General features: G+C 44.5%; 1 protein-coding gene and 1 non-coding gene across 3 annotated transcripts in view; one reads left to right on the top strand and one right to left on the bottom strand.

Moving 5' to 3' along the window:
• The window catches only part of MKRN2 (makorin ring finger protein 2), a 38810-nt gene that overhangs the window by 10131 nt on the left and 9140 nt on the right, over positions 1-19539 (top strand). For both annotated transcript variants that reach the window (XM_003796237.3, XM_023516981.1), the window contains exons 2-4: positions 9106-9234; positions 10803-10984; positions 17768-18072. In XM_003796237.3, coding sequence (XP_003796285.1) covers positions 9106-9234; positions 10803-10984; positions 17768-18072 — 616 coding nt within the window. The remainder of the gene's footprint in view (positions 1-9105; positions 9235-10802; positions 10985-17767; positions 18073-19539) is intronic.
• On the bottom strand, positions 6089-6215 carry LOC111727358. Its single transcript, XR_002774930.1, has one exon. It is a non-coding gene; the product is annotated as a small nucleolar RNA SNORA24 (small nucleolar RNA).

Genomic DNA, 19539 nt, shown 5'->3' with positions numbered 1-19539 from the left:
GCTGGGGATTCGAACCCGCCACCTTAGGTGTACGTGGCTGGCGCCTTAGCCGGTTGAGCCATAGGCGCCGAGCCCCAATTTATTCTTTCTTAAAATTATGTTGGCAATTAGGGTTTTTTTTTCTGGTTTCATACAAAATGTAGGATTATTTTCTTAAGATAAAGTAAGAGGATTTTAATGAGGTATTTAATGAGGTATTTTAATGAGGATTGCATTAAATCTGTAGATAGCTGTGGGTAGTGTAGACATTTCAACAATGTCAATTCTTTGAAGCCATGATCATGATACGTACTTCATCTGTTAACATCCTCTGCTGTTTCTTTTTCGGTGTTTTGTAATTGTCTCAGTTGAGATTCTTCACATTCTTTGTTAAATATATTCTAAGGTGTTTACTTTAGTTTGATGTTGCTGTGAATAGGGTGTTGTATGTTTGATTTGATTCCGCTTGACTGTTGTTGGCATACATGAAATGTTGCTGTATTTCTTGATTACTTCGAGGATTCTTGGTGGTTGAGTCCTTGGGGTTTTCTAAGTATAGGATCATGTCATCTACAAAGAGCAATAGTTTGACCTCCTGTGCTCCTGTTTGGCTACCATTAATATTTTTTTTCTTGTCTATTTGTATTGGCTGAAACTTCGGTACTATGATTATTTTATTTTTTGAGACAAAGTTTCACTATGTCACCCTTGGTAGAGTGCTGTGGCTTCACAGCTCACAGCCACCTTAAACTCTTGGGCTGAAGTGATTCTCTTGCCTCAGCCTCCCAAGTAGCTGGGAATACAGGCACCCACCACAGGCCTTGCTTTTTTTGTTGTTGTTGCAGTTGTCATTGTTGTTTAGTAGGCCTGGGCCGGGTTCGAACCCGCCAGCCCCGGTGTATGTGGCCAGTGCCTTAACCACTAAGGTATGGGCACCGAGCCCAGCACTGTATTTAAAAGTAATGACTATAGCGGGCGTCTTTGTCTGGTTTCAGTTCTAAATAGGAATATTTTAACTTTTCTCTGTTCAGTATAATGTCAGCCATAAAACTTTAGCCTGTGAAAATATATAGCAAAATGTAAAGAAAAAAGACACAGAGAATGCAAATCACCATGTACTTGGAAATGATTTGTAAGTGTTTTGCTAGAGAGAGGCACCATTGACCCCCATGTAAGAAATGGGATTGGTTGGTTGGCTCAGCTCTTAGCTGCAGCTAGAGCTGCTGGCAGTTCTGTGGCCAATAGCAAACCTGATATCCTTTGCAACTTATGATAGCCATACTGTCTGGAACAGACTTTGGGGCTCACCCAGTGTAACAGACCTCTTTGGGGTGTTCCCCAGAAATAACTTCCCTACATGTTTAACCTGCCTAGTTTGTTTTTTTTTTTTTTTTTGAGACAGAGCCTCAAGCTGTCCCCCTGGGTAGAGTGCCATGGCATTACAGCTCACAGCAACCTCCAACTCCTGGGCTCAAGCGAGTCTCTTGCCTCCGCCTCCCAAGTAGCTGGGACCACAGGCGCCCGCCACAACGCCCGGCTATTTTTTGGTTGCAGCCGTCATTGTTGTTTGGCGGGCCTGGGCTGGGGATTCGAACCCACCACCTTAGGTGTACGTGGCTGGCGCCTTAGCCGGTTGGGCTATAGGCGCCGAGCCAGTACTGTTTCTTAAAAAGAATTATCAAAATGCTTAGATACAGACTCAGCACCCATAGCACAGTGGTTAGGGAGCTGGCTACATACACCGAGGCAGGAGGGTTTGAACCTGGTCTGGGCCTGTTAAACAACAATGACAACTGCAACAAAATAGCCATAGCCGGGTGTTGTGGCAGGCGCCTGTGGTCCCAGCTACTTGGGAGACTGAGGCGAGAGAATTGCTTGAGACCAGGAGTTTGAGGTTGCTGTGAGCTGTGATTCTACTGGCACTCTACCGAGGGCACACAGTGAGACTCTGTCTCGAAAAAAAGCTTAGATGTAAAATATACTTTGGGGGCGGAGCCTATGGCTCAAAAGGGTAGGGCACTGGCCCCATATGCCAGAGGTGGCAGTTTCAAACCCAGCCCTGGCCAAGAACTGCAAAAAAAATAAATAAGTAAATATATATATATATATATACACACACACACTTTTGTATATATACAAGCCCACCCCTACACCCAGAGATAAGCTATAAAGACTAGTGGGGCCCAGTATACAGTTGTACCCAAGGCTGAGATTATAACAGTAAGGAGTCCCAGCCCGATTATCAGGGAGGAGTCTGGAAGAACCTGAGTGTGGCTTCCTACATCTCTCCCTCCCCAGGAGGATCACACAGCAAGTACACTCTTACCCAGCATCAAAAAGTGCAGCAGTGTGTGTCAGGGCAGCTGTGGGAGATTGTGCTGTCACACAAGCAGCCTCTTCTCAGCAGGCACTGAGATTGCAGGCTCAGAAGGCGGCAGGGGTTCAGCATGCACCACGGGTTTGGAGGGGACACTCCCGTCATATGAGCAAAGTTTGATATCCATGTAGGGAATATTTACTAGCCATGTTTGCTGATGCCAGGCAGAGGCCAGCCTTGGAAGCAGACGTTTCTAAGGATAGCAGTCTCAGATCTGCTAGGGTAACTCTTTTCTGTGCATTTTTGGGTTTTTTGTTTTTTGTTTTTTGAGAAAGAGTCTCACTATATCACCTTTGGGAGAGTGCCATGGTGTCACAGCTCACAGCAACCTCAAACTCCTGGACTTAAGCGATTCCCTTGCCTCAGCCTCCCTAGTAGCTGGGACTACAGGCGGCTGCCACAATGCCCAGCTATTTGTTTGTTGTAGTTGTCATTGTTGTTTGGCAGGCCCAGCTGGGTTCGAACCCATCAGCCTCAGTGTATGTGGCTGGCGCCCTAACCACTGAGCTATGGGTGCCGCCTCCCACTGGTTTTAAAAAGCAAATCTATAGCAGCCTTCTTTATAGCAGATTGTTATACAGAGTTCAATCTAGTGGGAGACACCCCATGGGTGTGTTTCTGGGGAAAGCCCAGCTGACTACCTAGAAAAGACTAGAAGGTAGCACTGTAGTGTAGTCACCTAAGTCACAAGGGCAGTTCTCATCTTTGTAGGCTTATTGTCTACCTAGAGGTGGCTCATGCTGGCCAAAAGCAGGAGAGACATGTGCTAGAACATCCTTTTCTCGTCTCTGGGAAAAAGAAACACAGGTGGGCCTCATCAACACTTCTCCTGCTTTTAGGGAGATAAATAGATGAAGGAGTTAGAAAATTGCTTGCTAAGCAAGGAGGGATGGAAGATCTTTAGTTTCGTGGTGCCAGCTGGCACAGGCGTGTCGCGGGGGCAGATGTGCAGCAGTGTGCTCATTGGAGCCTTTCTCTGGGGACACCGGGAGTCAGGGCCCCTTCTGTCTATGGTCTACTTCAGTTTTGCAGACTTTTAAATGGTTAGGGTCAGGCTTTCTTCTTTTTTCCCATCACCCAGGCTGGAGTGCAGTGGTGTGATCATAGCTCACTGTAGCCTCAAACTACCCAGATGAAGTGATCCTTCTGCTTCAGCCTCCTGAATAGCTAGAGCTACAGGTGCATGCCAGGTGCCAGAGTTAGGTCTTCTGTATTCACTTACCTTTAGTTGTGTTCCAGCTGTGCCTTCCTGAAGATACTCATTGGAGACCAGATGTTCCTAACTACATGTTCAAGAGCACTAGCTTTAGATCAGTGTGTCTCAACCCTTTTTTATCTCAGGGCACACTTGAACCTATAGTTAAATTTCTGCAGCACACTTAAATTATGCTCATTTTAAAAAAGAATGAAAAAAAGAAGACTTAATGTGCTTTGAGCTTCTTTCTTTTTTTTTTTTCTGAATGGTAACTATGTACATTAATGCACTTCTGGGGTACAGTGTGGGGTTTTCACATGCAATCTGAAATACTTCCATCAAACTGGTCAACACAGCCTTCATGTCATTTTCTCAGTTATTGTTTTAAAACGTTCACATTCTACTCTTAAAAAGATTCACTTGTACCCCTATAAGATAAACCTCAGAAGTGATCCCTCCAAACCCCCTCCCTCTATCCATTCCCCCCTCCCTCCTCCCTTCCCCCTCCCCATATTCTTAGGCTATTTGGTTATAGCTTTCATATAAAAGGTATAAATTAGTTTCATAATAGGGGTGTGTACATTGGATACTTTTTCCTCCATTCTTGTGATACTTTGCTCATTGAGCTTCTTTCAAAAATAATTCATGATCTTTTCAAATTTTTCATGGCACAATGCTTGAAAATCACTGCTCTTGAGGGCCTGGGGCCCCATAATGGGAAGCACCTTACTGGGTAGATGCCATCAGTAAGTCTGTGGGAAACAACTTTCTGTGGCCATGGAAGACGGTGGATTATAATAACTCAGTGGGATAAAACACAGTGAGCAGTGTTTCACGGGCCATGCTTCAACAAAAGCATTGTGATGGGAAAGTCGATACTGTTGAGGAAAGGTCAGAGCTGTCAGGAAAGTCACCAGGGCCCCCAGACCTGGCAGATACGTCTGGTACACGTCACATCACCTCTCTGAGCCTTGGCATTCCCGTTTACACCGTGGAGGTTGTGATAATATTCCTCATAGTCAGGATTGGATAAGAGACAGGAGGGGAAAGTGCTATTGATAGTTATAACGCATCAAATCGTGTGTATTTTTCTCATATCATGTATTTTTCATAATGTACTTGTTCAGAGGGAAGGAGGATCCCCTTTGCCCAAAACTCTTCTTTCAAGGGGTATGTATCAAGGGTATCCCTGACCAAGGATAAATTGTCACAGTCAGGCAGGAGAGCGGGGAAGTGAGTGAAACCAGATTGGCTGTGAGTTGATAGCATGAAAGCGGGGCTGGGTCCATCTCAGGAGGTAATTCTGCTCTTCTGTGTACTTTTGTTGGAAATTTTCCATAATATTTTTAGTTTATTTTTAAAATAAAACATGGTTTCAAAGGTAAAGCTCTTTTTCTTTCTTTTTTAAAGCTATGATAATAAAGCTCCTTTTCAAAAAAGTTTCATAGCGAGATTTTAGTTTTTAATAAGCCTGCCTGCCTGCCTCCCTCCCTCCCTTCCTTCTTTTTTTTTTGTAACACAGCCTCACTCTGTTACCCAGGCTACAGTGCCATGGCATCATAGCTCACAGCATCCTCAAACTCCTAGGTTCAAGGGATCCTCCTGCCTCAGCCTCCCAGGTAGCTGGGAATACAAATGCCCACTGCAACACCGGGCTAGTTTTTCTGTTTTTAGTAGAGATGGTGTCTTGCTCTTGCTCAGGCTGGTCTGGAACTCCTGAGCTCAGACAGTCCACTCACCTTAGGCCCCAGAATGCTAGGATTACAGGCAGGAGGCACTGCTCCCAGCCCATGCACATGATTGGTATGTTGGAAGATACAGATGGCAAGAAAAAAAAGATAAAAATATGTACTTTCCTCTCAAAGATCACCACTCTTAACATTTATATATTTTTCTAGATTAAAAAAATGCATGTTTATATACAGTTATAATTTTTAACCAAAATGAGATCATACTGTTTATACTGTTCTTTTTTTTTTCCACATGAATTAAACATTTAATTTATTATCAGGGAATTCCCTCTAAAAACCTCAGGCCTATATTTAAAGCTGATGCCCTGGTAATTTCCAGAATATTACTAGAAAGATCCATTCTTCCAGGTATGATTGAAAAGTTGAGGAATCCACTGCAAGATACTGCATAAGACTTCACCCCCAGTCATTTTGGACTTGATATCTTATCTTCCTGTTGCCAGTTGGAGTGAACTCAGCTTCCTAGAAAAAGTTTGCCCAGTAACCATTACTGTTCAGTTTTTTGGGGGTTTTTTTGAGACAGAGCCTCAAGCTGTCGCCCTGGGTAGAGTGCAGTGGCATCACAGCTCAGAGCAACCTCCAACTCCTGGGCTCAAGCGATTCTCCTGCCTCCGCCTCCCAAGTAGCTGGGACAACAGGCACCCGCCTGTTTTTTTTTTGGTTGCAGTCCTTGTTGTTTGGCGGGCTGGGCTAGATTTGAACTCGCCAGCTCAGGTGTATGTGGCTGGCGCCTTAGCCTCTTGAGCCACAGGCACGAAGCCAAACTCTTCAGATTTTTAAAGTGAAGAATGTTACTTGAGCAAGTCAGAATCTGATACCAATTAAATGGTGACGGCTTTGCCAATAAACAAGAATATGCTCTTCCATGACAAGGTTGTTTATACTGGTTTAAAAAAATTTTTATATCATAGTAAAATATATATGGCCAGATAAAAATTAAGTTACCAAACTCATCCTAGGAAAAAAATACTCCCTTTAGGAGGCTAAGCACTGACACCAGCTCCTAGTTCACCCTGCAGAGCACTTCCTGGGATGAGTTTGCTTTATTGTTAGACTTCCTGCAGAACACAACATTTAACATCTTAGCAATTTTTGTATTTCTGTAGTGCTAAGTATATTTACATTGTTGTGTAACCAATCTCCACAACTCTCTGTCTTGGAAAATTGAAACTTTGTACCCCTTAAATAGCAACGTCCGTGTCTGCCGGTCCCCAGCCCCTGGCAACCACCTTTCTGTCATAGAAGTGGAGTCAAACGATATCTTTTTTGACTCCCTGATGTCACTCAGGATAATGTCCTTATTTGGTAGCATGTGTCAGAATTTCCCTCTGAAGGTTGATCGTACCACATCTTATCTATTTATTTATGGAGAGATGTAGTCTTGCTGTGTTGCCCAGACTGGTCTCAATCTTCAGCCCTCAAGCAATCCTGCCACAGCCTCCCGAGTTGCTGGGATTGTAGGTGCAAGCCACTGTGCCTGGCTGGACCACATGTTGTGTGATGTACCCAGGCTAGGCTAGGCTAGGCTATGACGTTCAGTTTGACTATGAGATGATGTGAAAGATGGACAAGGTTATTTCTACCTTTTTGGCTGTTATAGTGCTGCTGTGGAACACAATTATACAAATACTTTTTGAATCTCTGCTTTTAATTCTTATATACCCAGAAGTAAAATTGCTGGATCATATGATAAATCTATTTTAAGTTTTTGAGAAATTTGCATAGTATTTTTTCTTTGTTTTTAGTAGAGATGGGGTCTTACTCTTGTTTAGGCTTATCTGAAACTCCTGAGCTCAAGGGATCCTCCTATCTGGGTCAGCCAGAAATTCATTTTTATGATTTTATTGTATTATTTTTTTAATTTAGACAGAGTCTCAGTCTGTTCAGGCTGATCTGGAACTCCTGAGCTCAAGCGATCCACCTGTTTTGGCCTGTCAGGGTGCTAAGACTATAGGCGTGAGCCACTGCGCCTGGCCTAAAATACCCTTTTACTCCAGGACGAGTTTATCCTTCACACCAAACATGTCCCGTTGAGTCAGTCTCTCTACTGTTCGCGCTCAGTACTCAATCAGGTCTCTTCCTTCCAGTCAGTCCTGTACTGGGTGTTCCTTCAAGGACAGATTTGATATCTCAGTGGAACATTCTCATACATACAGAAAGGTCTCTGGAAAAAAAAAAGTCTCTGACTTAATGATAATTGACTTAGGGTAGTTGAAATTATGGTATTTTGACTAGGAGATGATGTGAAAGTGATACGCATTCGGTAGGAACTGTGCTGGGTACGCATACAACCAACCATTCTGGTGTTCACTTTTAGAAGTAGCAAGTTTTGTAAATTACATGAGATTTTTCAATACTTTGTTATAAAACAGGCTTTTGTTGGATGGTTTTCCCCAATTGTAGGCTAACATACTGTTCTGAGTATGTTTAAGGAAGGTTAGGCTAAGCTATGATGATCAGTAGGTTAGGTGTGTGAAATGCGTTTTGACTCATTTTAAACTTGCAGTGGGTTTACCGGGACAGAACTCCATTATAAGCTGAGGAGCATCTGTATATATCTTTTTGATGCCTCCCTGTGGTATTTGATCCTTACCACAACTGGTAAAGTAGGTGATGTAATTCTCCATTTTATAAATAAAAGTAGTGAGGCTCAGGGAAGTTGCTTAGTGACTTATTTGTAAGGGGCAGAGTGGAATCTTGAGCCCAGATCTCTGACTCCATTAGTCATACCCTTGAGTTCCATGAGAACAGACAGAACAGTTTTTCATAGAATATTTTCTCAATTATCAGGAGGAGTTTATCCTTAATACCAAAGAGTTTTTGTTTGTTTGTTTGTTTTTTAAGAGACAGGGTCTCTGTCACAATGTTGGAGTGCAGTGAAATGATCATAGCGCTCTGTAACTTCCAACTCCTGGGCTTAAGCCGTCTTCCCACCTCACCCTCCTGAGTAGCTGGGACTATAGGCATGTGCCACCACATTTGGCTGATTATTTATTTATTTATTTATTTATTTTTTGAGACAGAGTCTTAAGCTGTCATCCTGGGTAGAGTGCTGTGGCATCACAGCTCACAGCAACCTCCAACTCTTGGGCTTAAGGGTTTGCCTCAGTTTCCCAAGTAGCTGGGAGTATAGGCACCCGCCACAACACATGCCTGTTTTCTGGTTTCAGTTGTCTTTGTTGCTTAGCAGGCCCAGGCCAGGTTCAAATCCACCAGGTGTACATGGCGGCACCCTGCCCAGTGAGCTATGGGTGCTGCCCCACATTTGGCTGATTTTTAAGGAATTTTTTGTAGAGGTCAAATGTAGTGGCTCATGCCTGTAATCTTAGTGCTTTGAGAGGTCTAGCTGGGAGGGTCACTTGAGCCCAGGAGTTCAAGGCCAGCCTGGGCAACATAGCAAGACTATGTCTCTAGAAAAAATTTAAAAAGGTGTAGTAGTGCATACCTGTAGTTAGGTTTAAGAATGTGCTGATTTTGGCTCAGCACCTGTGGCTTAGCAGCTAGGGCACCAGCCACATACACTGGAGCTGGGGGTTCGAATCCAGCCCAGACCTGCCAAACAACAATGATAACTACAACCAAAAAAAAAAAAAAAAAAAAACAGGTGTTGTGGTGGGTGCTACTTGGAGGCTGAGGCAAGAGAATCACTTAAGCCCAAGAGTTTGAGGTTGCTGTGAGCTGTGACACCACGGCACTCTACCAAAGGCAACATAGTGAGATTCTGTCTCAAAAAAAAAAGTATGCTGATTTTTATAAAGCAAAGTGTGCTGCTGAACCTTGCATGCCTGTGCTTGTCTCTTCAGGTATTTTATGCATGGTGTGTGTCGGGAAGGAAGCCAGTGCCTGTTCTCTCATGACTTGGCGAACAGCAAGCCGTCCACCATCTGCAAATACTATCAGAAGGGGTACTGTGCCTACGGAACTCGGTGCAGGCAAGGACTCCAGGGCGGGCCCCACTGGGACTACTTCGTTCAGAGCATGGGTCTTGTGGAGGGGGAATTTCCATTTAAAAGTAATATGACATTACAAAAAGTATGCCAAATAAGCTTAAAACCTCAGTTTCAGTACCCCCAAACTGTTGTTAATTTTTTTTTTTTTTTTTTTTTTTTTGAGACGGAGCCTCAAGCTGTCCCCCTGGGTAGAGTGCCATGGCATCACGCTCACAGCAACCTCCAACTCCTGGGCTCAAGCGCGTCTCCTGCCTCCACCTCCCAAGTAGCTGGGACCACAGGCGCCCGTCACGACGCCCGGCCATTTTTTGGTTGCAGCCATCATTGTTGTTTGGCGGGCCCGGGCTGGGGATTCGAACCCGCCACCTTAGGTGTACGTGGCTGGCACCTTAGCCGCCTGAGCCACAGGCGCCGAGCCTTAATTTTTTAAAATTACTTTTCAGTCCTTATTCTCATGAATACATAGTTGTAAATGGCACTCATGGTAAATGTGAGATTTTATATCTTGCTTTTTCTACCACTTAACATGTCAAGCTTTTTCTCTTCTGAGGTTTTACCTCCTAACTGTAATTTTATAATGTTTCATGAATTAATGTACCAACATTTAATTAACTATTCCTCTCTTAAACATTTAAGTGGTCTCCAGTATTTCTGGTCCAGGTATCCCTGCAGTGAGCATTATGTGCATATGGAGTCTTCCTTTGGCAAGTTGGGGAATTGGTAGATGGAAAAAATTACCAGAACCTGCTGGTGCTTGTATAGCAAAGAGCTGATCTGTCCTTCCTGGACGACAAAGATTCTTACACTCCTTCCTCTGTGGAGTGGGGGTAATTGAAGGTGGCTCTCCCTGTCTACTTGCCAGTGGGTATCCCATAAGAGGGACTGGTCTCCGGCTATTACATTGGCCCTTGCCAACATTCTGGGGACTCTGCCCAAAGAACCCTGGGTTGATTAAGCATCAGGAAATTTCAACTCAACATCTGTTTGGAACTTTTGGGCTTTCTTTGGATGGTTTGGAGCAGTGTGTTCTATTCCACTCAGGTCCCACAGGGACACAAGTGTAGGTGATAGGTAGCAAATGTCCCATTCATACTGAATGTCCAGGCAGCTGTAACTAATTGATAAGCCTGTTAAAGTTTAACTATTGGAAAAGATGGTCGGCTCGGCGCCTGTGGCTCAAGTGGCTAAGGTGCCAGCCACATACACCTAAGGTGGTGGGCTTGAATCCAGTCCGGGCCCGCCAAACGACAATGACGGCTGCGACCAAAAAAATAGCCTGGTGTTGTGGCGGGCGCCAGTGGTCCCAGGTACTTGGGAGGCTGAGGCAGGAGGCTTACTTGAGCCCAGGAGTTGGAGGTTGCTGTGAGCTGTGATGCCACGGCACTCTACCCAGGGGGACAGCTTGAGGCTCTGTCTCAAAAAAGAAAGAAAGAAAAAAGATGGTCTCCTTCACCACCACAGTAAGTGGAGCCGGGAGCCCACTGAAGTCTGGGCAGTGGGTTACATGGATGGGGATGGTCTGTAATGCATCTGCTGTGTGTTTTGTTTAGGTATGATCACACGAGGCCCTCTGCTGCATCTGGTGGCGCTGTGGGCACCATGCCCCACAGTGTGCCCTCCTCAGGTTTCCATGGCCCTCAGCCTTCTTCCGACCTCACTGCATCTGTCGTGAAAACTAATTCACTTGAACCTGGGAAGCGTGAAAAGAGAACGTTGGTGCTTAGAGACCGAAGTGAGTGAGCAGAAGCCTTTCCTTGAATCTGTTTGAAGAGCAGTCTTCTCTGTAGTGCTCCCTTCTGTCCTCTTGTCAAGATGCTCCTGAGCTAGTGTCCCTCGGGGTTGTCCAAATGGAGAGACTCCAGAACCCTTCTGAACAAGGGCTCCACGTGCCTGCACAGCATTCGGATGGTGTATTTGCCCTTGTGCCCAAAGCTGGGTTCAGCCCCAATTGCATGGTAAACGTGATCTGTCATTGTGTGACTGCCATCTTTATATGGTATCCTGTTGATGAAAAGCATCAAGCTTCTCATTTCAAAACTAAGTACTGATGGTGCCCATAGCTCAGTGGGTAGGGCGCTGGCCACATACACTGAGGCTGGTGGGTTCAAACCCGGCCTGGATCAGCTAAAATAATGACAACTGCAACAACAAAAAAAATAGCTGGGCGTTGTGGCAGGCGCCTGTAGTCCCAGCTACTTGGGAGGCTGAGGTAAGAGAATCTCTTAAGCCCAAGAGTTTGAAGTTACTGTGAGCTGTGACACCATGGCACTCTACCAAGGGCACCACAGTGAGACTCTGTCTTAAAAAAAAAAAAACAAATATAAAGGGCCTTGTTTTATGGTTTGTTTTAGTGTTAACTGCTCTGTGTGTTGACATTTTACTATTTGCCATTTTTATTTTTTTTTATTTCCTTTTTTTTTTGTATGAAAGGTTTTTATTCTTGGGGGGAGGGAGCCTGCAGAGCAGCACCAAGGAGGAGAGAAAAGAGGGGAGAGAGAGAAGGAGAGAGATAAGGAGAGAAGAGAGAGAGAGAGTAGAGTAGAGAAGAGCGAGGGGGAAGAGGAGGGAAAAGAGAGAGCAGAGGAGGAAGGCGGGGTGGGGAGGACATATTCTCATATAGGGAAGTTTCAGAATGGTGAGGGGCTGGTGGGATAACCAATAAGGAGTTATTCCTGGGCGTGGGGGGATTGGAACAAGGTGATGAGGTAAGCAGGCCGCTTCCTGTGCCAGGGAGGAGTTGCAACTTTAAGGACAGGAAGGGGCTTTCTGAGGCAATTATCTAACATTCCTCCCTTCTTCTTATATTAAAAAAATAGGGGCTCTCTCTCTCTTTCTCTCTCTCTCTCTCTCTCCCACCTCTCTCTGCATTCCTTCTCTGCTCCTCTCTCTTTTCTCTCTCTTCCCCCTCGCTCTTCTCTACACTACTCTCTCTCTTCTCTTCCCCACTCTCTCCTTACCTCTCTCCCCTCTTTTCTCCCCTCTTTTCCCTCCTCCTCGGTGCTGCTCTGCAGCCTCCCTCCCCCCCACTAATAAAGACCTTTCGTACAAAAAAAAAATATAGGGGTTGGCCTTGGGATAGTGGGCGTCGAGTTCTCTCTTCTGTAACTTCTTCCTGCTGGGAGGGGCACGTAGTTTTAATTGGCCAACTAGAGGACGATTGTGAATTCTTATTGGGAGGATATGGTGGCTGTTCAGAAGTGGTGTTCGGGAAGGTCTTGTGGTTTGGAGTAGAGCGTAGCTCATTCACGGATAAGTTTTTTTCTTGTAGGTTGAGAGTTGTATCTGGGATGTAGGTTTGAAGTATCAGCTGAGAAGTTACCTGTTGGGATAACTTTGAGAGTTGGGATTGAATAACATGAGTTATGCATGGAGTTATAGTTATTAGTTTAAGGATGACAACTATAGTGTGAAGAAAGGTAGAAGTGTAATTTAGAGTAGGTTTTGAGTGAATTAGGAGAAGTTGGATGACTTGGATTTATGTTTTTTGGAGTTTGAGGTTTGTTTTTATGTTTATGTTGTAATTTTTATTGTGAGTAAGGGAAGTATGGTAATTTGAGTGGTCTGTTTTATATGGGTTGTTGGATAGAGAGAGAGAGAGGGAGTATTGGAATAGGGTTATTTTGTGTAATAATTTTAAAATTAGGTAGTAATATAATTATATAATAGAGATTTTGAATGTATTTGTGAGAGAGGAAAGAAAGCTTTGAGAAATTGTAGTAAAGTTTGAGAGTTGAGGTGAAACAACTTGTGGAGATAAATGAGGAGGTTTCGAGTGGGAGGTTGATTTGTTTCTTTTATTGTATTAGCAGTAGGGGGAGAAACAAGTAGGAGGTGAGAGGAGGTGTTGGAACAGGTTAGTTAGAGGCAGTAGGTAAGAGGGATGTAGGATTTAGTGTGGGCTATGTGTTAAAAGATAATGATGGGTTAGATAAGAGACAAGTTTGAAGGTTAAGAATGTGGCATGGTGGTAGGGTTGAATTTGTTTTTAGACAGAACCTCAAGCTGTCCCCTTGCATCACAGCTCACAACAACCTCTAACTCCTGGGCTCAAGTGTCAGGAGTCTCCTGCCTCAGCCTCCCAAGTGGCTGGGACCACAGGCATCCGCCACAATGCCTGGCTATTTTTTGGTTGCAGCCATCATTGTTGTTTGGTGGGCCCGGGGTGGATTTGAACCCGCCACCTTAGGTGTATGTGGGTGGCGCCTTAGCCACCTGAGCCACAGGCGCTGAGCCGGGTTTGAAGATTTTTATATGTTGAAAGATTAGATAGAGAATGAGGAGATGGGATAGTAGTAAGGGAATTAAAAGTGAGTTTCTTTGATTTCTGTATTAGAGTAACTGTGGCTGTTAATGCCTTGAGACAAGGGGCCTAATTTTGAATAGTGTGATTGAATTATTTTGAAAGACAAGTAATTGGAGTAAAGGTGGGGGTATGTTGAGAGTAAACTTACAGTTTTTCATGATATATAGGAGGAAGTGGTGAGAAAGATTAGGAGGGTGGAGGGATGGAGGTTTTAATAAAGTATGTTGTAGAGATTTAAACGGAGTGGAAATGGAGGTTAGGAGAGGTTTATGAGGGTTACCTTGAATAGTATTATAGAAAGGAATAGTTAGGAGAGAAAAGTTGGGAAGTTGTTTTTGAGGTATTTAATCTTAAAAGGAGAAGAGTTTTTGTTTTATAGTGGGTAGAGGAAAGTTGTAAAGAAGGATTTTTTGTTTATGGTAATAGTTTTGAAGTTTGGGGATAAAAGGATTGTATGATAGATTGAAGTTTTCAGAGACTAGATTGGGAAGTGGATGTTGACGCTGAGAAAGAAAAACAGAGGGTTTTTTAGTCTAATAAGAATTGGAGAGTAGGAGGTAATTGAGGGGGTTTTGTATTTTAAATTTTAGGATTTATTTGCTCTGGTGGAATAGGCTAGGGTAATGGGCTTTTCATGGCTTGGGAAAGGACGAGGTAGAGTGAGGCAGGAGGAGATGGGTCAGCATTTATCAATTTGAGATTAAAAGCGAGGGTGGTATCTAACTTGGAAAGTATGTTATGTCCCAGAAGGGGAATTGGATAGGAAGGTAATATCAACAGGAATATATAAATGAGAAATTGCCAATTATGTAGTGTAAAAAGGGAGTTTGATGTGGATGGTGGGAAAAATATTTTATCCTGACAATAGAGTTAGGTACTAGGAACTTTTTAAGGATTAAGTTAGCTCTTGTGTCTAATAGGAAGGCAATCATTTTACCTGCCACCATCAGGGTTATTTTTGGCTCTGTAGAGATGTGTTGGGTGAGAGAAAACAAGGTTCCAGTCAGTCTTTAGAAGAGGCAAGCCCCGACAAGTTTACAGTATGTGGGTGCCATAGTTTGGCTGGCCTCACGGCCTGTTTGGGCCAAGGGACAGTCAGCCTTCTAATGGCCCTTTTTAGCAGAGAGGGCAATGGCCCTGGTGGGGGCCTGGGATTGAGGCAACGTTGTACCCAGCGGTCGTCTTCACTGTATTTGTAGTAAGGTCCAACTGGCTGAATTATGAAGTAGCCTTTTGCCCCGATGACTTAGGTAGGTTAGAATGATGGCCTCAGTGACACTGCAGTGTTTTGAGCTAGCATTTGATAATTTGGGGTTTGAGAATTTTTATTTTCTCTTCAGAAAATATCATCTCATCCCGTGTAAATTTTAAAGGCTGTGTTTAAGATCATGGCTGGGGTTTTAGGGGTCAGTGCTCCAAGTGTTTCAGCTTAAGTTTGATGTCCGTGCAATTTTGGTTAAAGAAATAAGTTATAAGAATGTTTTTCCCACTTATAGTTTTTAGGATTTAAGTTAGTATGTTTAATAAAAGCCTCCGTAAGGTGTTGGAGGAAAGTTGTAGGATTTTTAGATTTATTTTGTATGATTTTCTGTAATTTATTATAATTGATAGCCTTTTTGGTGGAAGTTTTATGTTCATAAAGAATGTAGGTAATAAAAATGTTTCTACTTTTTCTCCCAGTGTTGTTATAGTAATTTTAATTTGGCTGGGAGTTAGGGATTGTAGTGTTATTTGTAGGATGCTTATTGATTTACATATGAAGTTGATTTGCTGCTGGGAGTTAGGGATTGTAGTGTTATTTGTAGGACGCTTATTGATTTACATATGAAGTTGATTTGCTGCATCTTTCGCCCTCTCCCACACTTGTTTGGGAGTTAGGTAAGTTCATAGGATATAGTAATAAATTGAAATTTTTGAATACAATGAGAAGGATTAGAAGTAAAGGAATTTAGCTTATATAGTGGCAGTGTAGGAGGAGTTGGAGGAAGAGAGGGGTAAAGGGGTTTGGAAGTGTTTTTTAAGATAGCCAGCGTTGGACTGAGTCCCGCAGTGGAGCACGGGAAATGTGGTGTACAGAAGACCCACCCCGGTGTCACCCGTGGGGGCCAAAGTCCCTCTGATGGAGGCCTCGCCTGTGGACCGTGCGAGGCCGGCAGCCGCCCCTGGTGCACTGGGCTCGGGCCCTCCCGGAGCCGGGCTGCTTGGGAATGAAGCCCAAAGCAGGTGGTAAACTCCATCTGAGGCTAAATATTGGCAACCGATAGTTAACGAGCACCGAAAGGGAAAGTTGAAAAGAACCTTGAAGAAAGAATTCTGGGGGCTAGTTGGAGGGGAGGAGTTAGGAGGCGAGTTTAGATTGGTTGACAGACAAGTAGGAGGAATAGAAGGTGGAGGCAACTGGGCATTTGAGGGAGGAGTCAGTATGGTGGGGTCTTCGTTTTCAGGACCAGTGGTTGCATGCCTATGCAGCAGGGGTTATCAGTTGGGTTGAATAGGCTTCGTTTAGGGAGATAGAGTAGAAGAGTTTTTTGTTATAAGAATTTTGGAATTACTTGAACATAAATTAGGTTTGGTATTAAGATATGAGAAGTTCTGGAATATGGAAGACCTTGCTCTATTTGCCAAGGTGCTCATAATAGTTATATAAGTTCTAAATTAAAGAAAAATTAAATGAATTATAGTTTGATTGTTTAGTTTGTAAAGTAGCCTAACTTGGGTAGAGAGTTTAATTGATTTTTTGGCTTTAAGTTAATTCTAATTTTACCAGGTGGCATGATAAGTACCCCGAGGGGGAGCTAGGTGGGACAGAATAGCCTGCACTCCTGGCGATTCGTTGCAAGAATAAAGCATGAATCATGCGAGGACCAGGATGAAGGGTGGACGTCTCCGCTGCTTTGTGCTGGCTGAGTGAACAAGGACTACTGTCTAGCATAGCCATCACTATGCCTAGAACAGTGTCAGACCCATGGGGCCAAGGAAGCTTGAGACCTGGTGCCAGGAATTTTTATGCGAGGCGTGGAAGCCCTGGGCTAAGCCATGCAAGGTTAATGGGAATAGGGAACTCAAGCTCCGAGAACTGGTGAATCACCAGGAATGTAAGTACTCTAGTCCATGATTTAGGGAAAAACCTCGCTCCCAAAGGGTACTTAACAAACCCGAATGAGGCCGATGTTGTGTGCTAGTTAGAGGGCCTTGGCAGATAGACACAAGCCGATGGGGTGGTGGGTTGCCGGGAGTGTGTAAAGTGGATAGGGACCCCCCCCCCCAGGAGCTAAAACCCTGTGGAAGGGATGGAAGCTACCCTTGGGAGCGTTCCCTAATTACATCCCGCTTCTGACACCAGATGAAAGAGAGGCACTTTGACCTGCAGAGATCTCACAGACCACCGAGGCTTGTACGAAAGGTCTTTATTGGTGGAGGGAGGGAGGCTGCAGAGCAGCACCAAGGAGGAGAGAAAAGAAAGAGGGGAGAGAGATAAGGAGAGAGTGGGGAAGAGAGAGAGAGAGAGTAGAGAAGAACAAGGGGAAAGAGGCGGAAAAAGAGAGAGAGAGAGCAGAAAAGAAAGGCAGAGAGGCGGGAGAGAGAGTCCTTGTTTATTTTTTATTTTTATTTCTTTGCCTTTTTTTTTATTTTTTATTTTTTGGTGGTGGTTGAGACAGAATCCCACCCTATGCCCTGAGCAGAGTGCAATGGCGTCATAGCTCACTGCAACCTCAGACTTAGGCTGTGGGCATCTCACTGCCTCAGCCGCTGGAAGCCACTGGGATTATGGGCACTTGCCGCAGCACCCGGCTGGGTTTTTCCATTTTTTTAGGAGTTGGGGTCTCACTCTCACTCAGGCAAGTCTTGAACTCCTGAGCTCAAGCAATTCTCCTTCCTCAGCCTCCCACAGTGCTGGGATTACAGGCGTGAGCCACCACACCCGGCCATGTTTGTCATTTTTAAACAATAGTGTTCTTTTATATAAATATATTGTTTAGCTATTTGTCTGTCAGGCTATTTATGTTTGTTTTTTTTAGTATTATAAGTGCTATAAGACATTTTATACTGTTCCTTTTGTGTTTCCCTTTTTGGCCTGTTATTTTGCCATTTGCTCTCAAGAGTGGAATTCCTTGAGTCATAGTCACATAAGTTTTTAGGTTTTGGCTAATGCCTCACCGGAAAGACTGGGCCAGTTTTCACGTGTGCATATGTGGTGTGTTTTCTTTTCAGATCTCTCTGGCATGGCTGAAGAAAAGACACACTTGAGTCTGGTGAGTAATCCAGGCAGCTGCAGTGACCCCCAGCCCAGCCCTGAGATGAAGCCGCATTCCTACCTGGATGCCATCAGGAGTGGCCTTGATGGCTTGGAAGCCAGCAGCTCCTACAGCAGCGAGCAGCAGCTGTGCCCTTACGCGGCTGCCGGGGAGTGCCGGTTTGGGGATTCCTGTGTCTACCTGCATGGCGAAGTGTGTGACATCTGTAGGCTGCGAGTTCTGCACCCCTTTGACCCAGAGCAGAGGAAAGCCCATGAGAAGGTGAAGTTGGGAACCTTGGAGTGAACTCATAGGAAACCTGAAATGTACTTTATGGACATTGAAGCCAAAAAACAAAAAAAACCAACTGAAACATATTAAGTGACATTGTCGGTTTTCTGTAGGTACCTTTCTGTTGGTAACGCCTGCGTTCTGTGCCAGGCGTATTTACATCCTGTTTTTGGATTCTTTTTCCTATTGTTATTTTCCCAATGTTTTAATTATTTAGGATAAAAGAAAAATGGCATCAGAAACATGAAACAATGCAGAGTTAGAGAACACATCTAGCCCAGGAGTGCAGGGTTAGTGTGTGTGTGTGTCACCTCACTTCCTAGCTTTGTACATCGTTGTGGCTGGGATCCACCTAGGCTGAGTTTTGGAAGATTCGAGGAGCGTAAATCAGAGTCTGAGGAGTCAAGTGTTGGAAGGATTCTCTAATGTCATTAATGTCGGTGGCCGTGAGGGGGGCTGTGCCTTGGGCTGGGCTCTGTGCTCTGCGCAGGGTGTGAACCAGCTAAGAGAGATGAGGAGAAGCTCCTGGCAACAGTGTCGAGCAGGTTACTTCAGATTAGCACTAAATACTAAGGGGATCAAAATGGTGTTGGTGTTCACAGTGGAAAAGAGCCTCCTCTCTGGGAAGGGTTGCTGAGTGTGTCCCTAGATTAGTGCCGACTCCTCCGCAGGCAGTGGGGGGGGAGGAGCTCCTCCGTTGCCTTCCCAGGGGTGCAGACGTTTATTGCTTCCTGCACTAGTGAGGTCTCTGTGCTGTGAGTGCCGGTTTGTCTCACATCTAGGCCCTGAGGGTCAAATGCCAGCATGTAGGAAGAATTCAGGGTGTGCCTAGGAAATGAAAGAACTCAAAAAGTCATTTTCTTAGGGAGAAGTGGCACTGCTTACCCGCGACTCCAGGCTGCCAGCATCAAGCCTTACTAAGGATGAGTCAGCATTTGTTTGGTTTTTTTAAAATTTATTTTTGTATGTATTTACTGTCCTATGCTTTTTTTAAGTTTCAGGTTACTATGAGGGTACATACAATTAGGGGTTACATTGTTGGATCTGTTAGGAAGAGACTGAGTTGTACTTAAGAGTCCTTCTCCCAGGAGGTGTGCTGTATGCCCCTGCCTGGTACTCCTAAGGTCGGAGCTTCCTGAGCCCCTTCCCCTTGCCCCACTTCTTGAATTTGTGTTTTCGCTCTCATGTGGGCCTGTTGTTCATCTACCAGTTTCAAATTAGTATTGAATAGAACCAGCGTTTCTTTTATATTTTGGGGGGGGGGAGATTGAGTCTCACTTTGTTACCCTTAAAGTGCTGTGGCATCATAGCTCACAGCAACCTCAAACTCCTGGGCTCAAGCAATCCTCTTGCCTTAGCTTCCCAAGTAGCTAGGACTACAGGCACCCACCACAATGCCCAGCTATTTTTAGAGAAGGGGGTCTCACTCTGGCTCAAGCTGGTCTCAAACTCCTGAGC

The sequence above is a fragment of the Otolemur garnettii genome, unplaced genomic scaffold, assembly GCF_000181295.1.
Source record: "Otolemur garnettii isolate 467f Iridium unplaced genomic scaffold, OtoGar3 scaffold00101, whole genome shotgun sequence".
NCBI lineage: Eukaryota > Metazoa > Chordata > Mammalia > Primates > Galagidae > Otolemur > Otolemur garnettii.
The sequence above is the reverse complement of the archived record's forward strand: the minus strand, read 5'-3'. Positions and strand labels throughout refer to the sequence as shown.